The 23,897-nt window shown below is 38.9% G+C and overlaps 1 protein-coding gene across 2 annotated transcripts in view; it reads left to right on the top strand.

The window, feature by feature from the left end:
* SLAIN1 (SLAIN motif family member 1) overlaps positions 1 to 22,094 on the top strand; it is a 42,654-nt gene extending 20,560 nt beyond the window's left edge. Inside the window, exons 3-8 of one of the 2 annotated variants that reach the window (XM_072326388.1) lie at positions 935 to 1,084; positions 2,907 to 3,056; positions 5,712 to 6,050; positions 15,574 to 15,738; positions 17,578 to 17,860; positions 20,991 to 22,094. In XM_072326388.1, the coding sequence (XP_072182489.1) occupies positions 935 to 1,084; positions 2,907 to 3,056; positions 5,712 to 6,050; positions 15,574 to 15,738; positions 17,578 to 17,860; positions 20,991 to 21,066 (1,163 nt within the window). In that variant the 3' untranslated portion in view covers positions 21,067 to 22,094. The remainder of the gene's footprint in view (positions 1 to 934; positions 1,085 to 2,906; positions 3,057 to 5,711; positions 6,051 to 15,573; positions 15,739 to 17,577; positions 17,861 to 20,990) is intronic. The other variant, XM_072326387.1, reaches the window with a different exon arrangement.
* The last annotated feature ends 1,803 nt before the right edge of the window (positions 22,095 to 23,897 follow it).

Below are 23,897 nucleotides of genomic sequence, written 5' to 3'. Positions count from 1 at the left end.
AGTGGCAGCTCCCCCCAGTTTTTTGTTCAGTGTGACACCGTGTGGTATAGGATATCCCTTTGGCCAGTTTGAATCAGCTGTCCTGGTTCTGGCCTCCCTCTGCCCCTCGCTGGCAAAGCAGCACAAGAAGCTAAAAAGGTCCTTGACTATTCTAAAATGTGTGGGTATTGCTTGCTTTACCTTTTGGACAGATAATAAAAACACACAAACCAAACTACACTGCAGATGTATTCCTACATTACTAAATGAGCTAATAAAATGTAAATTAAATAAACATTCATGGTTTTTCCTACTCTGAACTTCTGTGTCATTTCTGAGCAGACCAGATGCTTCTCAACCTTGCTGTAAGCAATCTGTAGAAAGAGGTGCCCTGTTTCATTATTTGGTTGGTCCTTGAAAAAATGTCATGCTTATATAATCACACTGGAAAAATAGAAGTAATGGCATGGTAGCTTTCAAGCTTGCTATGGGATTACAGTTGTTTTTAGCACTTGATGGTTAAGCGTATTTTACTGTTGTCTCTGAACTCTCACAGCTGATAATTTGACTTGTAACTCAGTCGTATGATGTTTGATTGCCATGAATAATTCCTTGAAGAGCACTACCAATTTAATTTGTTTCTCTATTAACTGTAATGGTTAATGGTTTTTGTTTCCTTTGTTGTTTTGTGTCTTGACTCACAGTAATATATATGATAAATAAATACATATTGGCACATACTTAGTAGAAAACTTGTTGGAACAAATCTTGCATGTAGAAGGCTCTGCTGATCCCCTGTTTTGCTGCTGAACTCAGACCATTATTTTCCATTTGCCACAAGTAAACCATGTATAATTAAGAGATTATCGTTAGATGATTTTCTCTCTAATTGCCCTTTTCTATTTATAACAATAAATCTATTTTTTTTTCCCCTCCTCCCTTACATCTATAACAGCTAGCCGATGGCGGAGCCTCTTCTCTACACCTGTCTCCCTGGCTTTCCCTTATAGTCCTGTTGCAAGACTCACTCCATATACCAATGGCTTTAATAGTCCCAGCTTCTCTAAAACCTCCAGTAAAGCAATACTAACACCTGAACGGACAGGTAATACTTATCCTTTTGTTCATTTATGGTTCTTAACAAGATTGCTTAATTCAATATAACTTGCTGGCATTTAACAACAGTGCACTGTTCAGATGATTTTATAAACTCTCATCTCAGACAGATTTTTTTTTGTTAAAAAGGTCTAAATTTTTGTTCTTAGCTAGTGGTGTAAGTTATTTTCTTTGTTATGCAGTGTGTCATAGGAAAGCAATGCTCCTAAGTGGCTCAGCTTTCCACAGTGGTTAACCTCAATTTATAATTGCTGCATTATCAGTTTAAGCCATCTCTAGCTTTGTCCTCTCCTGCTCATTTCTACCTCACTGTGCCCCTTCTTTATGTCTACAGAAACATTTATGCATCTGTGTAATGAGTTTCCATGGGCAATTTACCTGTTATGAAAATAACCCTCAGAAACAAGGCTGTTTTCCATCTGGCATGGCACAATGTGTGTTACCATCACACCAGTTTTCAGAGGGCAGAGGTATTTTAGGAAAAATACAAACTTCCAGTGGGTTTTGCTTCTTCAGTACAGGTATCAGGATTCAATCTGTGACTGTTCTTAAGCTGAAGTGGCAGTGGAGAAAATAATCCTCTGGGGAGGAAGCATTAATATTTTATTGCTGGCAATAGCAGATGTGATCTGAGGAGGTCAGCAGTGCTGACACAGTGGCATGCTGCTCTGTGCACAATTTTCTATACCAGTGCAAATAGCCCTGTTAAGGAATATGAATGCTGTGGGTGAAATAATGCCTTGTGCAGGTGTCTGTGTGTAAGCTAGATGTCTGAGCTGCCCTATTCAGTGGGATGCGGCTTAGTTCCTATCAAAAGCATTTAGTTCAGTTTCAGGTGCCCTCGCATATCTTATCTAGATTCCAACTGCTGATCCAAAAGAGCACAGCTGTTAGAAAACCTAGAGGACCACTTCAACTTGAAAATTTAAAAAGGCAAACACATTTACCACTTCTAATCCTTCCAAAGCAAAGTAATCCCCTGCATGTGCTTTTCTGTTGGAGTTATTGTTAGAAAACAGCTGAACTGATGGTGAATTTTGGATGGATGCTGTGCTAGAGGATACAAACACATCTGTGATATAAGCACAGCTTAAAAGCCTTCACCGCAGTGGTTTCATCCCGTAGGCAGGGAGCCTCTGGCTGTTTGAAGGATATAAAGAAGTAATTTGCTTTTTTATTTGAAGAATTTTTCTTTAATTTGGGCAAATGCCAGCTGGTACAAGTGATTGCAGTTTAGTTTGTACTTTCCCTGCTTCACAGGAAAAAACAGAATCTTGAGCCTTCCCTGAAGCCGGCTCTGTGAAGGAGACCTATTTCATAATACCTATTTCAGTCTTAATTGCTATGATCATTTATTTCTCTGACAATTACAAACCATTTCAAACAATAGTAAAATTTAGGTAAATAACTACTATATAGAATCTGAGTACTGAGCTTAAACTAGAGACATATGCACACATGCTTTTCAGAAAAAGATAGGGAGATCCACGATATCATAAGAAGGATTCAAATGCAGATAGAGTATGCTAACAAGTCTATGCTATCTGAACTGAACTGAGTAAATTATTCATTGTCTGGGCTATGCAATGCTATTTTGGGTACAAGCAGAGGAATTCACGATCCATTACTACGCATACTTCTCATGAGTTCCTAATCCCTTTGCTGATTGTTGCTGGGCTGAGCTATGCTTCTGAAAGCTTTCGTTTGTTATATGAAAGTAATTTAAGCTACTGTAACATAATGAACAGTTACTCATGAATGAAAAATGACCAGAAATATTCACAGACTAAAGATTATATTTTTCTTCCTAGGTTACATTTCTAGAAATTCCCCTTTGAGCCCACAGTCATCAATAGACAGTGAGCTGAGCACCTCAGAGCTGGAGGATGATTCTATCTCCATGGGATACAAACTGCAGGACCTCACCGATGTTCAGATTATGGCCCGTCTACAGGAAGAGAGTAGGTGGCTTTTTTCGTAATTGTTTTTCAGTGGAAGATTTCATGCTGCAGTCAAAACTGCTCCTGCCTTGTCTCAATTGGATCTTTCCTGAAAGATGTTGCCTCTTCGACAGCAGATGGAAAAACTCTTCATCTGTGAGCAGAAAGTATACACAATGTCAGGTTCAGGTTAATAGTACTGGATGTTTCAAACTTGATTCTTTTTTATTGCTGAATCGTAACCAGTAACTTCATATCCACCAAATACATTTTTATTTAGCTGTTCCATAGTGTCTCACTGTATTATTTAAATAAAATTTGATTAAAGGGCCTACAGTGTCTTCCGTATGAAGACAGGCTGAGTGACCTGGGTCTGTTCAGCCTTAAGAAAAGAAGACTCAGAGGGGATCTGATTCAAGTCTATAAATACCTATGGTGTGGGAGGAAAACGTGTGAGACCAGACTCTATTCAGCGGTACATGGGGACAGGACAAGGGGAAATGAACATGGACTGAAGCATAAGAAGTTCAGCACAAATGTATGTAAGAACTTCACAGTAAGAGTGGTGGAGCACTGGAACAGGCTGCCCAAGGAGGTTGTGGAGTCTCCTCTGGAGACGTTCAAGACCCAACTGGACACCCACCTATGTAGCCTGGTCTAGGAAGCCTGCTTTGCAGGAGGGTTGGACTTGATGATTTCTATAGGTCCCTTCCTGCCCCTACAATTCTTTGATTCTGTGATTATCATTGTTTGTATGTGTTGTGAGAAAGGAAAAAACTAAGCAGTACTCATGGATTTTTTGCAATTACTTTGTTTTTATAAATTTTATAAATGAATTCTCTCTACAGTTTTTCAGACACTGGGCTTGCTTATCTTGAAGAAGAGAAGGCTTTGGGGAGACCTTATTGTGGCCTTCTGGTACTTGAAGGAGGGGGAACAGCTGTTTACAAAGGTAGACAGTGATAGGACAAGGGAGAATGGTCTTAAACTAAGACAGGGAAGGTTTAGGCTAGACATTAGGAAGAAGTATTTCACCCAGAGGGTGGTGACGCACTGGAACGGGTTGTGAATGCCCCATCCTTGGAGGCATTCAAGGCCAGGCTGGATGTGGCTCTGGGCAACCTGGTCTGGTGATTGGCGACCCTGCACATAGCAGGGGGGTTGAAACTGGATGATCTTTGAGGTCCTTTGCAACCCAGGCCATTCTATGATTACAAGAAATGAAGAAGTTGGAGCAAGAAATTGGACATCCAATCTGACTGTAGCCACTGGACTTGTCAGCATTAGAGCTTGATATGAGTTGTTAGCACTAGACGCGTTCAGCAGGGAAATTTAGCAAGCGTACTGAAATCTCTACTGGTCAGTGTGTAGTCACAGCTCAGAAATTTTCTTATGTTATTTGCAAGGGATAAGAATTAAAAGAAATTAGTTTTGTGACTACCATAGGGGTGAAAGAATGTGTTATGTAAATGACAGCTGTGTTCTCCTCCTTGAGAGCAAGGTTTAAAAAAAGACTTCAGGTGCTTAGCTCTCTGATAAATCAGGTCATTCATAAACTGGAAGAAGAAATACTGTTTTTCTTCTAATCTACTTCCTGTGTAATTACTGCATCTCGTTGTCACAGCAATCAGTATGCAATCTTTGAACACATGACAGTTGTTGTCCACTTAATCCTGAATAAAGTGGTAATATGTGCACGTAGGTGTACACTTGTCACATGCAAAATAATCTCCCACTTTAGACGGAAAAAAGCAAGCATGTTAAGAAATTTTCCTTACAGTAGCAAAGACACTTGTTGAAGCTGAAAGCTTTCTGTAAATTTAAGTCATTCTTCACAGCTATTTACAGAATTGCTAAGATGCTGGAAGTGCAAAGCTTCCTGTGGTGTATGCTGTGCAGTAGGAAGAGGGGGAAGTGGAAGGGCTGGGGATGCTTTTCTCTCACTTCACTTGGAGCAAACCTGTAGAGCTACTAGAGGGATAGTTCCCAATACATGTCCTTTTGAGAAGGAAGTGGTAAAATGCGTGTATATGAAATGTGACAGTGTCACCTCTGAGCCTTTTCTGTGAGATTAGGTTCTAGCAGGATTTCACTGTGCTTCAAAGAGGTTGAACAGCAAGAATATTTACATGGATTACATGTTAAGGAATGTCATTGCCATAATTTTCTTTGCATAAAAATAGAAGTATAGTAGTAAGTACAATAGCAAAAATATAATAAGTGTAATAAATGTAATAATTTGGAAAACAAATAAGGTGAGCATTGATTCCTTCAGTTTAGAATAGTTAAATACTTATATTTGTGTGATCTTTTCACTGGCAGAGAAATAGGCACTTCCTGAGGGTAATTCATGCTATTTGAAGAGAAGTATATGAGACAGCTCACACATACTGCAATTTGGAGATGCTTGTATTCTCTTTCTTGTTTGTTTGTTTGTTTGTTTTTAAAGTTGTTAAAAAGAGTCTCATTGGAAGTAATTTGGGCTTAGATACCTGAAAGGTAGACACCAATAGTTAGATATGCTGCATCGTACCTCAGATCTTCAGCTTTGTCACAGTGTAAATCCAGTTCTTACTGTCAGATTATGTGTCCATGTACTTGCCAAGTCTGAAAGACTGTGTGTTAAGTGTGATCACTTAAGCAGAAGCCAAATCATCCTTCTCTTGGAATTTACAGGCCTTAGACAAGATTATGCTTCGACTTCAGCATCAGTGTCAAGACACAGTTCGAGTGTATCACTGCATTCGGGAAAGAAGGGGACATGCAGTGACCAGGAGTATGATCGCTACAGCCTTGAGGATGAGGAAGAATTTGACCACCTCCCACCCCCACAGCCACGGCTCACACGCTGCTCCCCATTCCAGAGAGGGATCCCACACTCACAGACTTTCTCCAGTATTCGGGACTGCAGGAGAAGCCCTACTTCTCAGCACTTTCCTTCAAGTACTTATCAGCAGCCCTACTATTCTCCTCAAGTCCAGACTCCAGAGCAGCAACCAAATAGGATGAACGGAGGTGGGTTGCATGCTTTCATTGAGCATCTTTTCCTTGAGCTTTTGTTCAAAGTGCCAGTTTTATGGATCAGTTTGTATAAACTGACTGAAAAGTGTTTGGTTTATGACTGCTAGATCAGCTCTTGAGATGCAACAACTGATTTAAATCTGTGCTAATGAGTGTATTATTAGAGGAATGTTATCATTAGGTAATTTGCTACAAAATGTAATTTGAACCAGTCATGAAAGCTATTAATTTTGTCAGTTTTAAAATGTTGCAACTATGAGCGCACGTGAAGAGAGAAGAAAGAGGGAAAAGAGCATCTTTTAGCAAGACACCATTTGTCCGGAAAGGCTGATCAGGCTTTCATGCATGGCCTGCGTAGGTCCATCATTGATATGGCAAAATAGAGAGTAGTGTTTTCAGATTTTCATTCCTAATAACATTCTCTTTCTTACTTACCAAATTTTCCATGAATGTAGCTTTGTTGTGAATCCATGATGAGTGCTTCTGATGAAGGTCACTGCTCTGTTCTTGTTCCAGGTCTTGTAGGGCAGACTGCTGAGGTAGTAGGAGATAAGGTTGTCCCCAGTCTACCCTGAGCCATTGCTGCTTTATGCACTGCATTTGAGATATATTTCAGAGTATGAAATATTTTTCTCTCACTGCTTTTTAAGAAATTAAGTTTCCCTGTTTTTGCTATTATCTTCCTTTTCCTTCCTCATTACGATCATAATTTTCATCCTCTTGCTGTATCTTACTTTTTGTTTCTTCAGTCCAAGTCCCCAAGACACTTCAGGACAGTTAGTTTTCAGTCAAGGTTTTGTTTGTAACATTACGGATGACAGCTTACCCTTGGGCAAGAAAATAAATGTGTTGTTTGAGACAGTTCCTATTTATAGTGTGCTACAGGTATGCATGTTACTTTCCTGACAAATCAGAGGTGACAGGTTGGTGCCAAGAGCACTTGCATTCAAAGTAAGACGTGGCACGAAAGTATAATCGACAAGTAGCAGCCTACAAAGAAGGCTAAGGTTAGCACAGAGCACAGTGATGTGGGTGTTAGCTGCTACAGCATATGTACCACATTCGATATTATTTTTCTTATCTGTGAGGTATGAAGTGGGACAGCACTGAATGGCTTGTGGAAAATCTGTCTGGGAGATAGAAAGGAAAGCAACCAGATGTTTTTGATTGAGAAATGTGGACAGGATGTTGCATTGCAATGTTTTTGAATGGTTCCTAAAGTCTTTTTTAAATGATCTGTTCATGTCAGTAGAACTTAGAATCTTAGAAACATAGAATCCTTATTGTTGGCAGAGACCTTTAAAGGTCATCTAGTCCAACTCCCCTGCACTGAACATCTCGATCTGGTTGCCCAGGGCCTGATCCAGCCTCACCTTGGAAGTCTCCAGGGACAATGCATCACCCACATCACTCAGCAACTTAATCACCAGATTCTTGCATGGCAATCTCAGAAAGTACTTGCAGCATACAAAAACTAATAAATTTGTAGTTTATTAACTGCAAAAAATGTAAAACACTACCAATTTTATCACCTGGTTGTCTTGTTTCTCAAAAAGTCTTAGGTGTTGGATTATCTGTTCGGTACTGTTTGGAAGATTAACACGTTATGGTGTTATTCCAGGTGCTTGTTTGCTGGCATGGCAGACAATTTTGTCATAGCCAGTACCATTATCTTTAGAGGCAATTTGTTTATCTCTTCAGCTTTTGCACCTTCACCCTATGACTCATGTGGCAGTGATCAACATAAATGGAAAATGTTGATTCTGATAAATATTTTGTGGTTTTGGTCTGATCTAGTGCCTGATCTAGTGGTTGGCAACCCTACCTGCAGCAGGGGGTTGAATCTAGGTGATCTTTGAGGTCCCTTTCAACCCAAGCCATTTTATGATTCTGTGTTTTGTTGGAAAACAGAGGACAAACTTTTTGCTATATTTAAGATGTGTGAGTAGTGTTTTGACAGTATATTCTCACCAGTGCTTCTCATCATATTGGCAACAATTTCATAGTCTTTCAAGAACACCTACAAGTTGAAATGGAGTTAGACTGCAAGAGAAGGATTTGTCTGAACCTCAGTATGATGGACCGTGTGTTTCACACTGCTGCACTTCCCTAAGGCTGATGAGAAAGGAAAATCAGATAGACAGAGAGGTTAAACTGTTACGTTAGTTGCAGCTTTCAATATACATGAAAATTATCATCCATAATTAATCAAAATTGCACTTTACGCATGCTCTGCTGAAATACTACTATTACAGTATTCTCAAATCTCTTTTCCTCTCTTTTCTAGAGAGATAGATTGTGTTGTTGTATGTGAAGTTAACAGTCTGGCTGCTGGTTCATCTCGTCATTCACAGAGTTCTTTGTAAATGAAGATAAATTGAGAAGTAAACACTGGGTTTTAGCACTCAGTCCTGATGGAAAAACAATGTTTAGCTTTGACACAGTGTCTTCCCAAAACCTGTTACATGTTTACCTGGACTACAGTTTTTTGCCTTTAAGAACAGGTAGTATCAGGGGTTCTGTTTTTGTTCTCCTTGCTCATAGTCAAGTTTTTTTGGTGTGGTGTGCTAGCTGAGATACTTACTCTGAGTTTAGATCTGTAGTGTCTGTATTGCAAAAACAAACAAACAAACAAACAAAAAAAAAAAAAAAAAAAAGAGACTGAAGGTGTGATAAATTTAGAAAATGTTAATAGTTAGCTTTGGTATGTTTACTTCTATGAAGCCAGATTGGACTTCAAGAGTACAGTGAAACCTGGTTGCCAAGAAGGCCAGAAGAATCCTGGGATGCATTAAAAGGAGTATGGCAAGCAGGTCAAGGGAGGTGACTATCCCTCTCTACTCTGCCTTGGTCAGGCCTCACCTGTGGTACTGTATCCAGTACTGAGCTCCCCAGTACAAAAAAGACAGGTATCTCTGTGAAAACAAATGGGAAAGGTAAAATGTTTACTAAATAGACAAGGAATATCCCAGCAAGCACTCAAACACTGTATCTGGCTTCCCAGTGGCTTTGAAAAGACATCTGCCAATTATAAACCCTGTAACAGAGTTGTTTTGACAAGGCTGAGAGGTGTCTAATACTGGCCTCAAGGAAAGGGCAAGGTAGATGAGCCATCACCTAACAGCGAGTGGCAGTCACCATGACTGAGAAGATGTAGGCATGTGGCTTCTGGGGACAGGAGTGGCTGCATTTCTGAGCCATTTCCCTTAACCTTGCTGATAGGGCTTGCAAAGATTTGAGCAGTTAGGCCTTCTGGTTCATTGCTATAAATGCTTTGGGGCTCTTTAAGAGATGAGTCAGGAAAGCTGTATTCTTAGGACGCACATTGTGTGACTTTACACTTATCTTGGATTGGATTTGCTTTGCTGTCACCTGTATTTAAGTGTTCAGAAGTAGGTATCCAGATGTGAATGCACTGCCCAATTCCTCTGCCTATGTATAAGCAATTAGTGTTATATGAGGTGCTCTAGGCCACCCTTCTTGACTTCACCACAGACATCTGCCAGTGTTGTTCAGGTGCTTATGTGTCATGGGTTAACCTGCAGTCGGCCCGCAGGCCGCAGGCCCAGAAGGAAAAGAAAACAGGGAAAAAGGAAATAAATACAGTGGCAACGATCTAAGGAGGCACACTTATTTACTAAATACTATATCGGAATACAGAATAACACAATATAATACAATATAATTGGAATTAAGGCTAACGAATCAAATAAAATAAGAGAGAGTGAGTCCCGAAACCAAGAGGCCTACTGTAACTCTAGGCGAAATGGCTGGAATGCTCCCACATGGCTCCTCCCTGGCTGGCAAGGTCCAAGAGAGAGAGTCCAGCACTGAAGTGCGATTATATAGAGTCTGTGTCATATGACTGACCGTGGTGTTCTCTGGGACATTCAGTCTTCTTTCTGTGAGCAGCACATTCGTCAAAATTATCCATGCTTTATCATGATGTTATGATGTGGAATACTGATAGCAAAACTACAAAATTGCAAAACCATGACACTATGACAACCCAACTTCTCTCAAATGGCATTATGTATCCATATGGAGGCCCACTAGAGCCAATGATCTGCTTGTTTTCCATTCACAGGATGTCATTCTCGGTAGCAGAGATTCCCTGTCTTGTGAGTTTAGCCTCTGTAATCTTCCGTGTGTGCTTGGGATGAGATTATGCTCACAGCTGTTTTCCGGCTGTGTTTGATACCATAAATTTGAACCCCCACGTTGTTCTTGCCAGTGTATCCCTTCCCTTCCCTTCCCTTCCCTTCCCTTCCCTTCCCTTCCCTTCCCTTCCCTTCCCTTCCCTTCCCTTCCCTTCCCTTCCCTTCCCTTCCCTTCCCTTCCCTTCCCTTCCCTTCCCTTCCCTTCCCTTCCCTTCCCTTCCCTTCCCTTCCCTTCCCTTCCCTTCCCTTCCCTTCCTCCTTTTCTTACCTCCTTCCTTCTGTTCGTCTTTCCAAGCAAACTCCAATCAATATGAGAGCAGCATTTTAGTAGGCAGTAGGTCTGTGTTTAGATACTTGTTCAGTATCAAATGACCCTGATTTGTGTGTTCAGAGGCATGAAAAAAGGCCTCCTCTTACTGTTTTACTGAGTGCTTTTCTTCTCTTAGCTTCTCTGAAGTCAGTAAGAGAGAGAGAAATCAAAAGGAAATTTTAGCGGGCTCTAATAAAGAAAAGGAGAAGAAAATCTTTTTCAGTCACTTTTGAAGTGTTACTGACAATAGTGAGCAGTGGAGAGAAGTCATGGAAAGGTAATGGAAAAATCTCTATGTGTCATTGGAAGGAGACTTATTCTGGGGTGAAGTAAAGTAATAATTTAAAATAAAGTGGAAATGTTCAACATAGCAAAGTGTAGATATTGACAGTAATGAAGAATGGTGTCTCTTGCTTAACTTTTCTCTAGTTCTTTATCTGTATACGTGTATTTGTGTACTGATGTCTCTGTTGTATTAACTGATGATTCTACAGATCATTAACTCAGCCATGGTGTATTTAGGATGTCATACCTCTTGTAAGTATAACCCGTGTATTGCAGATACTGAGCTCAGGTGTTTGAAGATGAGGAAGAGAAATTAATTGACAGTATGTATCCCACATGGTGAAGTTGTAATTGAGTATGATTTTGTTAAGGATTTTAGAACAAAGTCTGAATAACAAGTTTTTCCCTTAAGTTTTGTTCCTTAACTTCTTTGTGCACAGAGTACAAATAAGGTGGGACTGAATTTGCAAGTTTTGTGTGAAGGATTTAAATACGTGAAACTAGGAATGTAGTTTAAAAAGTGATATAGGTTTCTCTGAGACTCCAATAATTATGATTCATTGTATCAAATTTCTTAAGCACAGTGCACTTTTGATCAGATGTGAATTTGTTCAAATAAAATGCTGAGAACACTTGAAGAAAATAACAATGAACAAATAAATGTCTTGTAAGACACTTCACTATAGAGCCAACATAAGCTTTGACTACACTTAGTCCTGCTCCTGTCAACAAGTGTTGAATGTCTGACCTCAGTTTGGTGTTTTTAAATCTAGGCTTTTAAGCCTTATTTTGTATGTAACAAGACCCATCTTTTGTTATGCTTGTACTGATAACCTGCTCATTTTACACAGTGGAAACAGACTAATCAATGTGTAAGCTACTAGCCCACAGTTGTACTCCTCCAGTAGGTATTCCTGTTGTTCATTTTAGGTTTTGATTTCTTTCTGTCTGCTAACACCTTTCTTCAGTTCTGGAAATCACTGACAGATATATATATACCATTTGGGTATTTCAGTCTGACATGGCATAAAGACCTGTTGCATTGGCAACATTTTTACATTCTCTTGTATCCTAGGAAATATCTGTTCTAGAAACCATTCCCTCAGATTCGGGGCTACTTCTGTAAGATCTGAGAGAATCATTATTTAGGGACATTTATCCATGATCACAGGCTGCTAGAAGTGCTTCAGTGGATGAAGAACAGTGGATGTGGGCATTTTTTTTCGGACAGAAGATAATATTTATCAAGAGCCTCTATGGGAAGCCCAAAGATCAGAACTCCCAAGTCTGGCAGCCTAGCAAGATCATACCTCTTTTGGTGCATTCTGCATGGATGTTAGCCTTCAGTTGATGCTAGTATTTGTTCACAAGAAGGAGAAAAACAGTGGACAGCGATGGCTACCGACAGAGCTGGAATCAGAAGACAGCTATCAGGTGCTGTCTGTTGTGGAGTCCTCCCTGAAGGAAATTGCCCACACATCCCTGCCTGACTTCAGAGAAGAAAATGTATTGGGGGACAAACTTCTCGGGAAAATCAGAACTGAAGCAATTGGGTAAGAGGCAAAGTGCTGTCTTTACCATAATTTTGTGGAATCTTTTACAAAACAAGGAACATTTCGGCTTGTTTTTGACCAGTTTATTTACTGTAGTGACTGTGATCTGTGTCTAGATGATCTTTTCACACACACCTTCAGGTGTGTTTTATAATTCCTAGTTTTCCTGTACTCTAGGCAGTGAAAGATGTGCAAATATGCTGTAGGCAATTTTTTCTGGATCATTCTTCTGCAGATATGAGAAACAAGGGCTATGTGTACAATCTGAAGAACAGTCATGAAGTATATACATGAAGCACATGTATATATGGATGAACTACTCTGAGAAGATGGCAGTGACAAGAAACTGTTTACTAAGTCTCTTGCATGACCTATCCATGCATCTGGACTTAATGCTTGCAAAAAAGGAAAGAACAAAAATACATCTGTGGCTTTTTATGCGACTGCATAAAGGGAATGTTTAATGCCAGTGGCTTAGCAAAGTATTTTTTCTTTCTTCTCATAGATTTCCAGCAAGTTTATATCTAGTCAGGTTTCTGTGGCCTGAAGTAATATTAAAATCACATAACTCTTGTCTTCTCTTCTGTGTACCAGGCTTACAGGAGCTGATTTTTCACTTAAAACACCCATAACACTCCACTGTTCATAGGAGGGAAACAGGTGACAGAACAAACATCAAGAAAGAGATGAAAGAGAATGTATCATCCAAGGAGATGAAAGTTGCAAAATACTATAAAGATGAGCATTTCTGGTTCTTCCCCAAACGCAACACTGACCTGCTATTTTCATTGCTTTTCAGGGCTATTTATCTCAGCAGACAAAAGGAATAATGAAAGAAGTAATGGAAATGCTTGACAGATGAAAATTTGTAGGTGCAGTAGGAGTCTGCTGCCTAAGGACTGAATCAGCAGCAGAGCAGACTGTTTAGAAAAGAAGGGACTATGGAGTGGGAGGCAAAAGAAATGGCCACCCTTACCATGGAAGAAATCCAAGCAACTTCTATGTTTATTTTCTTGCTACTTTAGCTGCATCTACTGGACAGTTCTAGACACAGATTATTCCTTTTGTGGCTGACACATTCCCAGAGTGGAGGAACATGTAGTTTCCAAGGAATTCTGCTTGTACTAAGTGATACATGGATAGTATTAGACAAAAATCTGTTTTATGTAGTGTCATCTTTCCTACCACTGTCTTGTGACACATTTTTCGCCATTTTTTTAGCTACAGACTCCTCCTGTTTGAGTTTTCTTCAGCACTGGGCCAAAACTGTTATTGTAGAAAGGCAGTTGCCTTTCCAATTTGCAAAATCATGAGTATTTTAGAAGTGGGGACTTAGAGTTTCTATATGGATGCCACTGTTCACATCCTCAGTATGATTTTTGAAACCTGATAGCAGTTGAGGCATTTTTATACCAATGAAATTATTATTTACAACTTGAGTGAATCACAGTGGTAATCCTTTTGTCTGCCAATGTCAGTGATGAGTCACTGAAGCACAACACCTTTAATTCTTTGATGAAGGGTTACCCTTTAAAATTCTCTTATTGGAAAAGATCTATTAGAATTTGGCTGTACTCTAGTTTCTGGAAAGTCAAACCTTGTATTCCTTTTTCTTCCGATGAACACCTCCCTGTTTTACTTTCCATACTTACTGTTCAATTTCAGTAAAATGAACAGGGCTATGTAAACTATTTCATAGACAGCAATGGTTTTCTACCTCAGACCATCCTATGCTAACTGAAATTCAGAGTTATTAGGGATGAATGGGAGGGCCAACAAGGGCAGGTAGGCAGCGGTAAGTGGCAGCTGGGACATGAGGGTATTAGAAATGCTGGACCTTTGAAATACAAGCATGTTTTTCAATATTTGGAGAATGCTGTACTGATCCTTGTCGTGATGACCATTCATATAAAACAGCTAAAGTTTAAGCCTTGCTATATGACTTCGTTTGCTGGAGGTACATAGGCAACATGCATACTCAAGTTAGTGACTGCTAATACATTTTATAGATAGAAGTGTACTGTCACTTCTCATTACTCATTAGTTATTAGCAGATTTAAGGATTAGAGGAGCTCATTATAGTGCCAAATAGGCTATATATTTATGTGAGCTGATTAACAGGGACTCCTGAGAGTCAATTCATCGTTTCTGTTTGTTGAACTTGCCCCATGTGAATGAGGAGGTCAGCCCAAAACAGCAGTTGGAAGCCATGTGTGATGTATTATTTCTATGCATAAATTCAAAATTGTAATCTTGACTTGTCCTGCTTGCCATTGAAAAGGGTAGCTGCAGCTGCCTTTTACAAGAAGAGCCTATCACTGCAGTGTAAGAGCTGGAGACAGATTTGTACTGTGCATTGGAGCCTACTACAGGTCAGTAGCTGGCAGACTCCACACTGAACCTGGTACCAGAAAAAACATAACCACATAACCAGCAATACAACATTTTTGCTACTGAACCTTGCCAGGAGGCCAGTGCCATTATCAAAGAAGATTTACTGAATGACTGGTTACTTCCATACTTAGGTTAGCAACTGAACCTGCCCTGATACATCTCATTTCTAGCTTTCTTTCTGTGCAGGGCCTTACTCTACAGGTCTGCTCTGAAAATACCTACTGTAAGTGTGATAGGATGGAGACACACCAGATTTGAAAATGTTGATGTCAGCCCAGGTCTCCAAACAAATGCCAGCATCAAGACTGAACAAGTTTGCAGTACGGCCACCTTTCTGAAATCTAACATGCAACTAGGGTTAGCGCCTGAATGCAAGACTTAGTCACTTAGGATGAATTCATCTCATATGTCTTTAGATATCCGCAATATAAATATCCACATCTGATTGTCACTTCAGCCATGCTTTTTATTCACTTCAAAGGAACAGACGCATTCAGGGCATGATTCATCTGACCTATTTTACACATTTACATTAAACTCTTTCTTATTATGACACTAAAGTGTTTGAGTCTTTGTAATTCCCAAAATGTACTCCATGTTGGTGTTTTTAAAATGATTTGTGAATAATTGTGGTATCACAATAATCAGAAGGACTCAGTGGGCTATCGATAATGTACTCATATTGTCCCTATTCACCAAAATCTTTTTTGTGTTGAATTGGTTTTAATTTTGATTTTTTTACAGAAATTATTCAGAGACTCTTTGCAGTTGTTGCAGATTCTGACATGACTGTGAATATTGTGCTCTCACTTCAGATAAACTCCGAAGAAGCATGCCTAACCTAGCTCGGATGCCAAGTACCCCCACTATTAACAGTACTGCTGGCTTTGCTAGTTCTCCAGTCACTGTGCGGAACAGTCAGAGCTTTGATTCCAATCTACATGGAGCAAGTAATGGGATTTCAAGGATGCAATCGTGTAGTAAGTACCCGTGTTCTTTGGGTGTGTGTAAGGTATTGACAGAATGGTAAAGATATGTTCCAGCCACTGGAAAGCTTACATAAAGTTTTCACTTTATGAAAAATTAAGGGCAGACTGCATTCCTTTTATACTAGATTTTAATATAACTCCCGATTTTAAAGCTGTTATTTTGGAAAGCAGTTTCTGTCTGACCTTCTTACACAGTGCTGAGGATTTCATTGCAACCTTTATTTTCTTTGCCTACTCATTTTTTACTAACTGTAAAATTACAGTAATATAATGGTAGTAGTATAGAAGCACCAATAAAGGGGCTAATTCATATAGGCTTAGATGTTTCGCTTTGATACTGAAATTTAAAATATTGCTTTTCTCAGTAATTTGCACAATACTGTATTTACATTAAACTGTATTGTCTTAAAACACATGACCTCTCAATTGAACTTTGTGGCAAATGGAGGGTTATATCCTCAAGTATATATTACATGTTGAGTGAGTGACTTAAAATGACTCTGTAATTGGTTTAATTTAGTTGACTTCTAGATGGCAGAGTGGCAGTATTGATCTATCATTTGTTGAATTATTAATGTAGAATGTCAACAAGATAGATCAAGAACCAAGGCAGCCTTTTCTTGCACAATAATTCAGGTATTCTTATGGGAAATGGAAAAAGTGAATGATGTTTGGCACATACAGGAGAAGGAACTGAACTTCTGCCTACCGTTCCCTGTGAAGTTTTCGAAGGAACGGTTGGCACAGAAGAAGTCCTGTGGGTATTTTCCTTCAAATTTGAACAGAATTTTCAAAAGTCTAAAGAATGATTAAATTGAATATTTCTTGGAAATATACCATTGTGCTGGATTTCTTTGACTTTATTTTCATCCTAGCAGGAGAACAGAAAGATGCTTAGGGTCCCACTTGAAACTTTCGTGCTAGTGTGTTGAGAATTTTTATTTACTACTATTTTTATTATTATTATTTACTACTATTTAATTTTATTTACTACTTTAAAATATGTTTTTCTCTGTGTGTTTATGTATGTATGTGTACGTGTGTGTGTTACAGGTAAATCTTCTGAAATGCATATTTACTGAGTGGCTTTGTTGGGGTCTTTAAGGAGCTGTGTTATGAGAAAGGTTCCAGCAATACAATGCTAGTCTTGTTTAACTGAATCACACATCTTCATTTTCTTCCATGTTTTTAAATGGTTTTAAATGCCCTTCTTCAAAGAGTTGAAAAAAGATTGGCCTGTGTGCAGTAGTTAGTTTAATTGCTTCAGGCTTTAGATGGTTTGCTTCAGATACGTGAATTCTGAACCAGATGCTTGTTTGATGTACACCAGAGGGCAGGATTGCATAGATAAAGCTCCTGAAATAGGTAGCATTCATTTAAAATGATTATTTACATAACATCAGCCATGGAATATGTTGCTTTATTTCAGATCTTTTTATTGCCTTCTGATTGTTTTTACTATGGACTGCCTTATAAACATCTAATTAATCTAACTAATTAATATACTTTCAGTGGTTTTAAAGCTCTAATTGCATAAGTGGAATTAATTTGCTTTTAATGACTAATGAAACCTCTTTGAGAGGGAAAAAGAAGGGTGAATAAGAGGGTTTTTGTTTGGTATGGGAATAGAATGGGATATTTTAGATCACTGCAATGTTACCCGATGCAGTATTGGATCCTAGAAGTTATTCAGCAATTTATAATTATCAAGTTAAATGCATAACAGTGTGTTTATCTGCATATAAATCTGTCTTGAGATGAGCATTATTACCTTGCCTCATTTGCTGCATATTGACCTTGTTACTTCCTTTCCTACCTCCCTTTTAACAGTTCCATCTCCTGGACAGCTTCAACACAGAGTTCACAGTGTGGGACATTTTCCAGTGTCTGCCAGGCAGCCTCTCAAAGCTACTGCCTATGTAAGCCCAACTGTACAAGGTAGCAGTAGTATTCCAGTGTCCAACAATCTACAGTTACACTCTAATACCGGGATCCCAATGCCAAACAAGGTTGCCAGTCAAGGGATTTTGGGGCGCAGTGCTCTTCCAAGACCCTCGTTGGCCATTAATGGGAGTGGCATACCCAGAAGTAAAATTGCACAGCCAGTTCGAAGGTAAGAGTTAAACAGGCCACCTTTTCCCTGTATCTAGATTTGATTTAAATAGTTGTTTAGATAGTTGTGGTGTTGTTTTTTTTTTTCCGTGGAGTATGAAGCTGGGCTATAAAGGAGAGGCATTTCTAGCTTCCAGTGCTGAGTCAGTAAACGGGTGAAGATTTCTCTCCATAAATAGGGATGGACAGTTCCTACTCATAGTAAACTTGCTAGAATGTAATTATGTAAGAATGGAATGCTACTCATCAGTAAGAAATCAAAACATCTTATATCATTAGTATATCTGACTCACCATCTTCCAGACTTGTGCCAACTATTGATCCAAGCTCATAGAATAAGCTTGAGAAAGGTGTGCATGCCTATTGTTAAAAGCAGTGGACTTCAGAAATGCAATTTGTGATGTTACAGCATTAGAACATGAGGAAGGAGATACCTTGCATGGCTTGGTCTTGTATCAAACCAGCATCCTTTTACTTTCAGCTGGGAAACAATAGGCAAACTGGGAATCCTGAAGTACTGTGAACTTGCAATGAGCTGTATTGCTAAATAAATGAATTCTTGTGTTTTGCAAGAGATTGTTTCCAAGTAAGGATAAGCAATAAAAGAAGCCTAAAGAAAGAAACTATGTTTTCATCACCTTATCACAGATGGGAGTTAAACTTCTAGCTGTATATTCTGTGATTAATGTGTTGAAGTTTGTCAAAGGGAAACTTTTATCAACTAGTGTCAAGTCCTTAAGCTATTTTTCCCATTGCCTGCATCCTCCCGTTGCAAAAGCCTGCTGCATCACTGCCTGCATTTCTGTTAGATGAACTGTCTCTGTTTAGCTCTCACTATTTCTATGTTTTTCACTAGATACTGGCAAATTCAATTGCTCATATTCTCTGTTTGCTTGGGTTATGCAGGGATTACACCAAAGTGACTGACAACAGGTTTTTACCAACTGTGGTGAAACTTTGATAAAGAGCTGTCAGATTTCTTCTTTGATGAAGACTATACCATGAGATTTCTGTTACAACCTTCTCTCCCCTCTGCTGGAACTCTCTGTTAAGAGTTCTTCATAGTAAAGGCTTCTCGTTTGGGGTTTTTGTTTTTTTCTTTTCCTCAACTTCATGTTCTGCAGAGCTGTTAAGTCTTTCATAGCAACCTGTGAGAAAGAGCCTTTCTGGGGAACAAGACCCAGTCTCTTGCTATTTTGTAGCTTCCTACAACAGGCAATGTGAAAGAAAAGCAAAATTAAGAGATTTCAGTGAGAGGGCAAAACACTCTGCTCTCAACGGTGTTCTTATTAGAAGCTGATTCAAATTGGTAACTATTCTATTTGTAGTCCTGAAGGTCTGGAATCATCTTCCCATCAACCACGAGAGGAAGATTTTCTCATTGTTGCCTGTGTCACTGTGGTCATTTCTGAGGAATGGTATTTCTGATTATCTGTTGAAGAGTCTAGGTTCTATTAGTATATAATAAAATAAAAACTGTTTTTAATCATAACTTCATTGAAAACAGGAAAGATTTTTTTGTTTTGGTTTGTTTTTTTCCTTTAATAAATCACATGTTCAGGAAGAATTCTTCTTTCAGAACAAAGCTATTTATTTTTTATCTATAGCCAGACTTTTATGTAGCCAAGTTTATGGTATTCTACATAAAATAAATGGACACTTTGTGTAGGCCCTGTGTTAGGAAACTTCAGTACTTCACAGAACCAAACACAAGGGAGTACTTTTGACAATTTTCAGCCAAGGTAATCAACATGGCTAAATGTTACCCACTTTTCTCCTACTGTCAGAGATATTAAAGCTTCCAAAAGCTGTGTAAATAAATTGTAATTATTGCATTCCATCTGCATTCAATCTTAAAAGCAAGGCAGCATTTTATCCTTACTCTTAAATGGATGCCCCAGTCCCCAGCTTTCTCCAGATCCACATTCTGGCACTGGGTTTACAGGTCCGCCTTCCCAACTCCTTTCCCCTACTTGTTGGTCCTCCATGTTCCATCTTTACTCAGGAGCATGATGGTACAAGCAGAGTGAGCTGGAAGCCATCTGCAACAGCCCTGTTATCCCATAGCACACAAACAAGAGCAGAGCAGTGCTGGAACCAGGGTCAGACAATTCTCCAGTGACTAGGCAAGTCTTAGCTAACCCTGAATATCTCTTCTGTGCAAGGTCATTTGCATGGGAGAGAATGCATCAGTAAGTTATGGCACTTACTGCTAAAGGAAAAGCAGAGAAGTAGGAAAAGAAGGCTCATGACTTGGTTTTATAAGAAGCAGTTTTACAGAATTGGCACACTTTCTTTTCAGCAAGTTGTGATGTAACTAAAATAAGGTTGCTTCATCACTAGTGGGTTGGTAGTTAGGTCAGTTAGATAGTTGTTTGTGTGTTTGTTTTTTAATAGTCCTTGAAACAGTTACCTTGCTAGTACAAACCTGGAAGGTTTGAAAGTTGGTCTACAACAGTTTTTTAAGAGGTTCTTGTTCATTAGTGAGAGTTAGAGCCCGAGTGTGAGGGTGTGTGGCTGAAAGTTCTCTGCATGGGCAGTGGTGTAGGAACTGGCAGCTGTCTGAATTTGGCTGATGGAAATACATAATCATGTCTCTTGGATAGGAAGCTCTGGAGCAGGGCTCGGTACAGTTCTTCCATTGATAAGATGCCTTAATTCCTTGGTGCCTGCATAGTGCTTTTGGTTTTTTTGGGAGTACACTGAGAAGAACAGCTTTTTGAAGAATATTTCCCATTACACGTCTGCTGCCTGTCACTGTTTGAAGATCTGTTGTCGATAGTGACAAAAATAGGTTTACATTTGTGTTTATATTCTTCAGGGTGCTTAGCTCTGAAGAATCAAGTCTTCCCACTAAGGGAGATCTCATGCTTCATGTAAGAATTATTCAGTAAATTCCTTTCTGCAAATCTTTTATCCAGTAACATAAATGGGATCTCGTTGGAGATCTTAGTTTCACCATAGATCTTAATAGTTGCATTTGCATGGAGCCAGGATTATACCACAGTGATATCTCACTTCAAGTAAGCCACAAAGCCAGTGTCATTACTGAAGTAAGTCGTATTTTTTTTACCTCAATCTTTCATATGTAATATGACTTCCTTTGTCTTTTTCTGTCATTTGTTCTGTAGTTTTCTTCAGCCTCCAAAGCCCCTTTCATCACTCAGCACGATGCGGGATGGGAACTGGAGAGATGGCTGCTATTGATGAACGATGCCCATGAACAATGGAAAATAAGTACTACGGATTTAGTGCGACAGATTTAATTACCCAGCTGGCTGGGTAACAATGATTTGGAAAAGGAGCATCATGCAATATTATATCCCCTGGGATTTTAATATGTAAACATCCATAATGCAATGCTGTTTTTTTAAAAGCAAACATCTCATCAAATACTAAATATTGCACTTAATCAATTTCCTGAACATCTGCGTCCGACTAACAATGTCAGAATTATTGTGTAGAACTGAAGAAAGTACTACATATGTGCAAGGCACCAGAACATTTCCTTAGAAAGAACTTGGAGTTAAGGATTTTGGGGCAGTTTTGCCATACTGAAATCCTGAGATAATTTATTCAGTATAAAGGCATTGTGTATTTTATTTTGAATTTTGGGGGGACTTAAATATGTGCTTGAATTTTTTTTAGTGTTTCCAGTATATTTTATTTTGTATACTTGAGTTCATTTAAACTTGCCTGAACTTTGAACAACAGAGAAATGATTTAACTTTTCTGTGCCATAAATAATATTTTTGGGGCAATGTAATTTTTTAGCACTAGGAACATATCTTACAAAGTTGTACCATTGGCAATACAAAGCAGTATATTTATGTTGCGAAAGCACAAAAAAAGTAGCACTCACTGGAGTCTGCCATCCAGCAGGGTCAGCATGGTTTTGTTGGTCTTTCACCATTTGTTCAATTGTTAATTTATTGTCATAGTGTTTTGTATTTAAAATGGCATCGTAAGTCACACTGCACTTACAAAGATACGGTGATCTCTATGACTATGTTTGGTTTTCAGTACTTTACTACAAAGGATAAAATTGTAATGTTTTATTAACAGTTGCTTATGTAAAATGAGTTTTAATGTGAATAAATCTTTTTGATAGATCTTTTACAAAACCCAATTGCACTAATCAATGCTTTCTTATAATGGCATATGACTTAATATTTGATTACAACTGTGTATACTGCTGTTTTGGAATGTTTCAGAAATAAAGAATCTATTTCAGCAATAATACTGTTACTGTAACTTAAGTTAATCTGTTTTTTTAAAAAAGAAACATGCCTTGAATCAATAATATGTCTAGAACACAGGTAAGCATTATTTTTAAAGAAACTTTCTGTGATGTTAAGATTTTTTGTTCAATTTAATGTTCAAATTTTGCAAGTTCAGATGTGACACAGTAGGAAAAAGAGAATGTGTATGAAGCTACCAGGCCATTCTTTTGCCATGGATTTAGCTCTGAATTTTCTCGAGGATCTGTTTCTATTAAAAGGGCAAACAACCGGAAGAAAGGAAGAAAGAAAGGAAGAAAGAAAGGAAGAAAGAAAGGAAGAAAGAAAGGAAGAAAGAAAGGAAGAAAGAAAGGAAGAAAGAAAGGAAGGAAGAAAGGAAGGAAGAAAGAAAGAAAGAAAGAAAGAAAGAAAGAAAGAAAGAAAGAAAGAAAGAAAGAAAGAAAGAAAGAAAGAAAGAAAGAAAGAAAGAAAGAAAGAAAGAAAGAAAGAAAGAAAGAAAGAAAGAAAGAAAGAAAGGAAGGAAGGAAGGAAGGAAGGAAGGAAGGAAGGAAGGAAGGAAGGAAGGAAGGAAGGAAGGAAGGAAGGAAGGAAGGAAGGAAGGAAGGAAGGAAGAAAGGAAGAAAGGAAGAAAGGAAGAAAGAAAGAAAGAAAGAAGAGGAATTTAGTGGTAGATAAAGCTTTTATTAGGGTGAGATGTGATTGTAAAGGAATGTAGCAGTATCTTTGCAGTTTTCATAATAAATAAATAAATAAATAAATAGAACCTTGATCAAGAAATATTCCAGCATGGAAATCGTCTCAGCACAAGTGAGTATTTCAGCACGGAAGTCATCTTGTTCATAAGAAACTAATTAGGAAATATTACTACTGGCTAAAGGAATCAGTCATTTCTTGGACAATCTTAGTCACTTTGAACTGTTTGTTTTACTTGCAGACTGATTGTGACAGGGATGCAGAGCCAGATCTGGTGGTACTTCATTATTTGCCCATGACAAGGGGATTTACAGAACTTGCCTTCAGGCCCAGGGCCCACAGCACAGGAAAGACATACCGCTGTTGGAGTGGTTCTAGAGAAGGGCCACAGAGCTCTTAGGACTGGAGAACCTCTTCTGTGAAGAAAGGCTGGGGGAGCTGGGCTTGTTCACCTTGGAGAAAAGAGGATTCCAAGGAGACCTTGTTGTTTCCTTCCAGTACTTAAAGGGGGGCCTGCAGAAAAGCTGGGGAGGGACTCTTAGTGAAGAAGTGTAGTAACAGGTCAACAAGTAAGTTTATAAGCTAGAAGAGAGAAGATTTATATTAGATGTTAGGTAAAAATTATTTACTATGAGGGTGCTGAGGCACTGGAACTGCATGTTGCACCACACCAGAGATGTGGATGCTCCATCCCTGAAAGTGCTTAAGCCCAGGTTGGATGGATGGAGGTTTGGATAAGTTATTTGAGTGGAAAGTGTCCCTGCCCTTGGAAGGGAGATTGTAAGTAGTTGATCTTTACCTTCTAACACAAACTATTATATGATTCTGTAATTCTAACCCAGAGCGGAAGCAGGCAAAGGCTTTCAGTTCACCACCTCTGTCTTATATGAGCAGTGCTAAGGCAGAGCTAACCTTTGGGAGCTAACCCTGATGCCCCATTTATATCCTTGCTTCTCCATTATACGTGTTATCACAGCTGCAAGTTGCTCCGAAGTTTTGAGATGGGTTGCAAGCTGCTTGTTGGAGGCAGTGCTGAGTTGCACGCAAGAGGGCAGCATATACTTGGGAAAAGTTTTGTTTGCAGTAACTAAAGCTGTGCACTTT

The sequence above is a fragment of the Excalfactoria chinensis genome, chromosome 1, assembly GCF_039878825.1.
Source record: "Excalfactoria chinensis isolate bCotChi1 chromosome 1, bCotChi1.hap2, whole genome shotgun sequence".
Taxonomy (NCBI): domain Eukaryota; kingdom Metazoa; phylum Chordata; class Aves; order Galliformes; family Phasianidae; genus Excalfactoria; species Excalfactoria chinensis.
The sequence above is the reverse complement of the archived record's forward strand: the minus strand, read 5'-3'. Positions and strand labels throughout refer to the sequence as shown.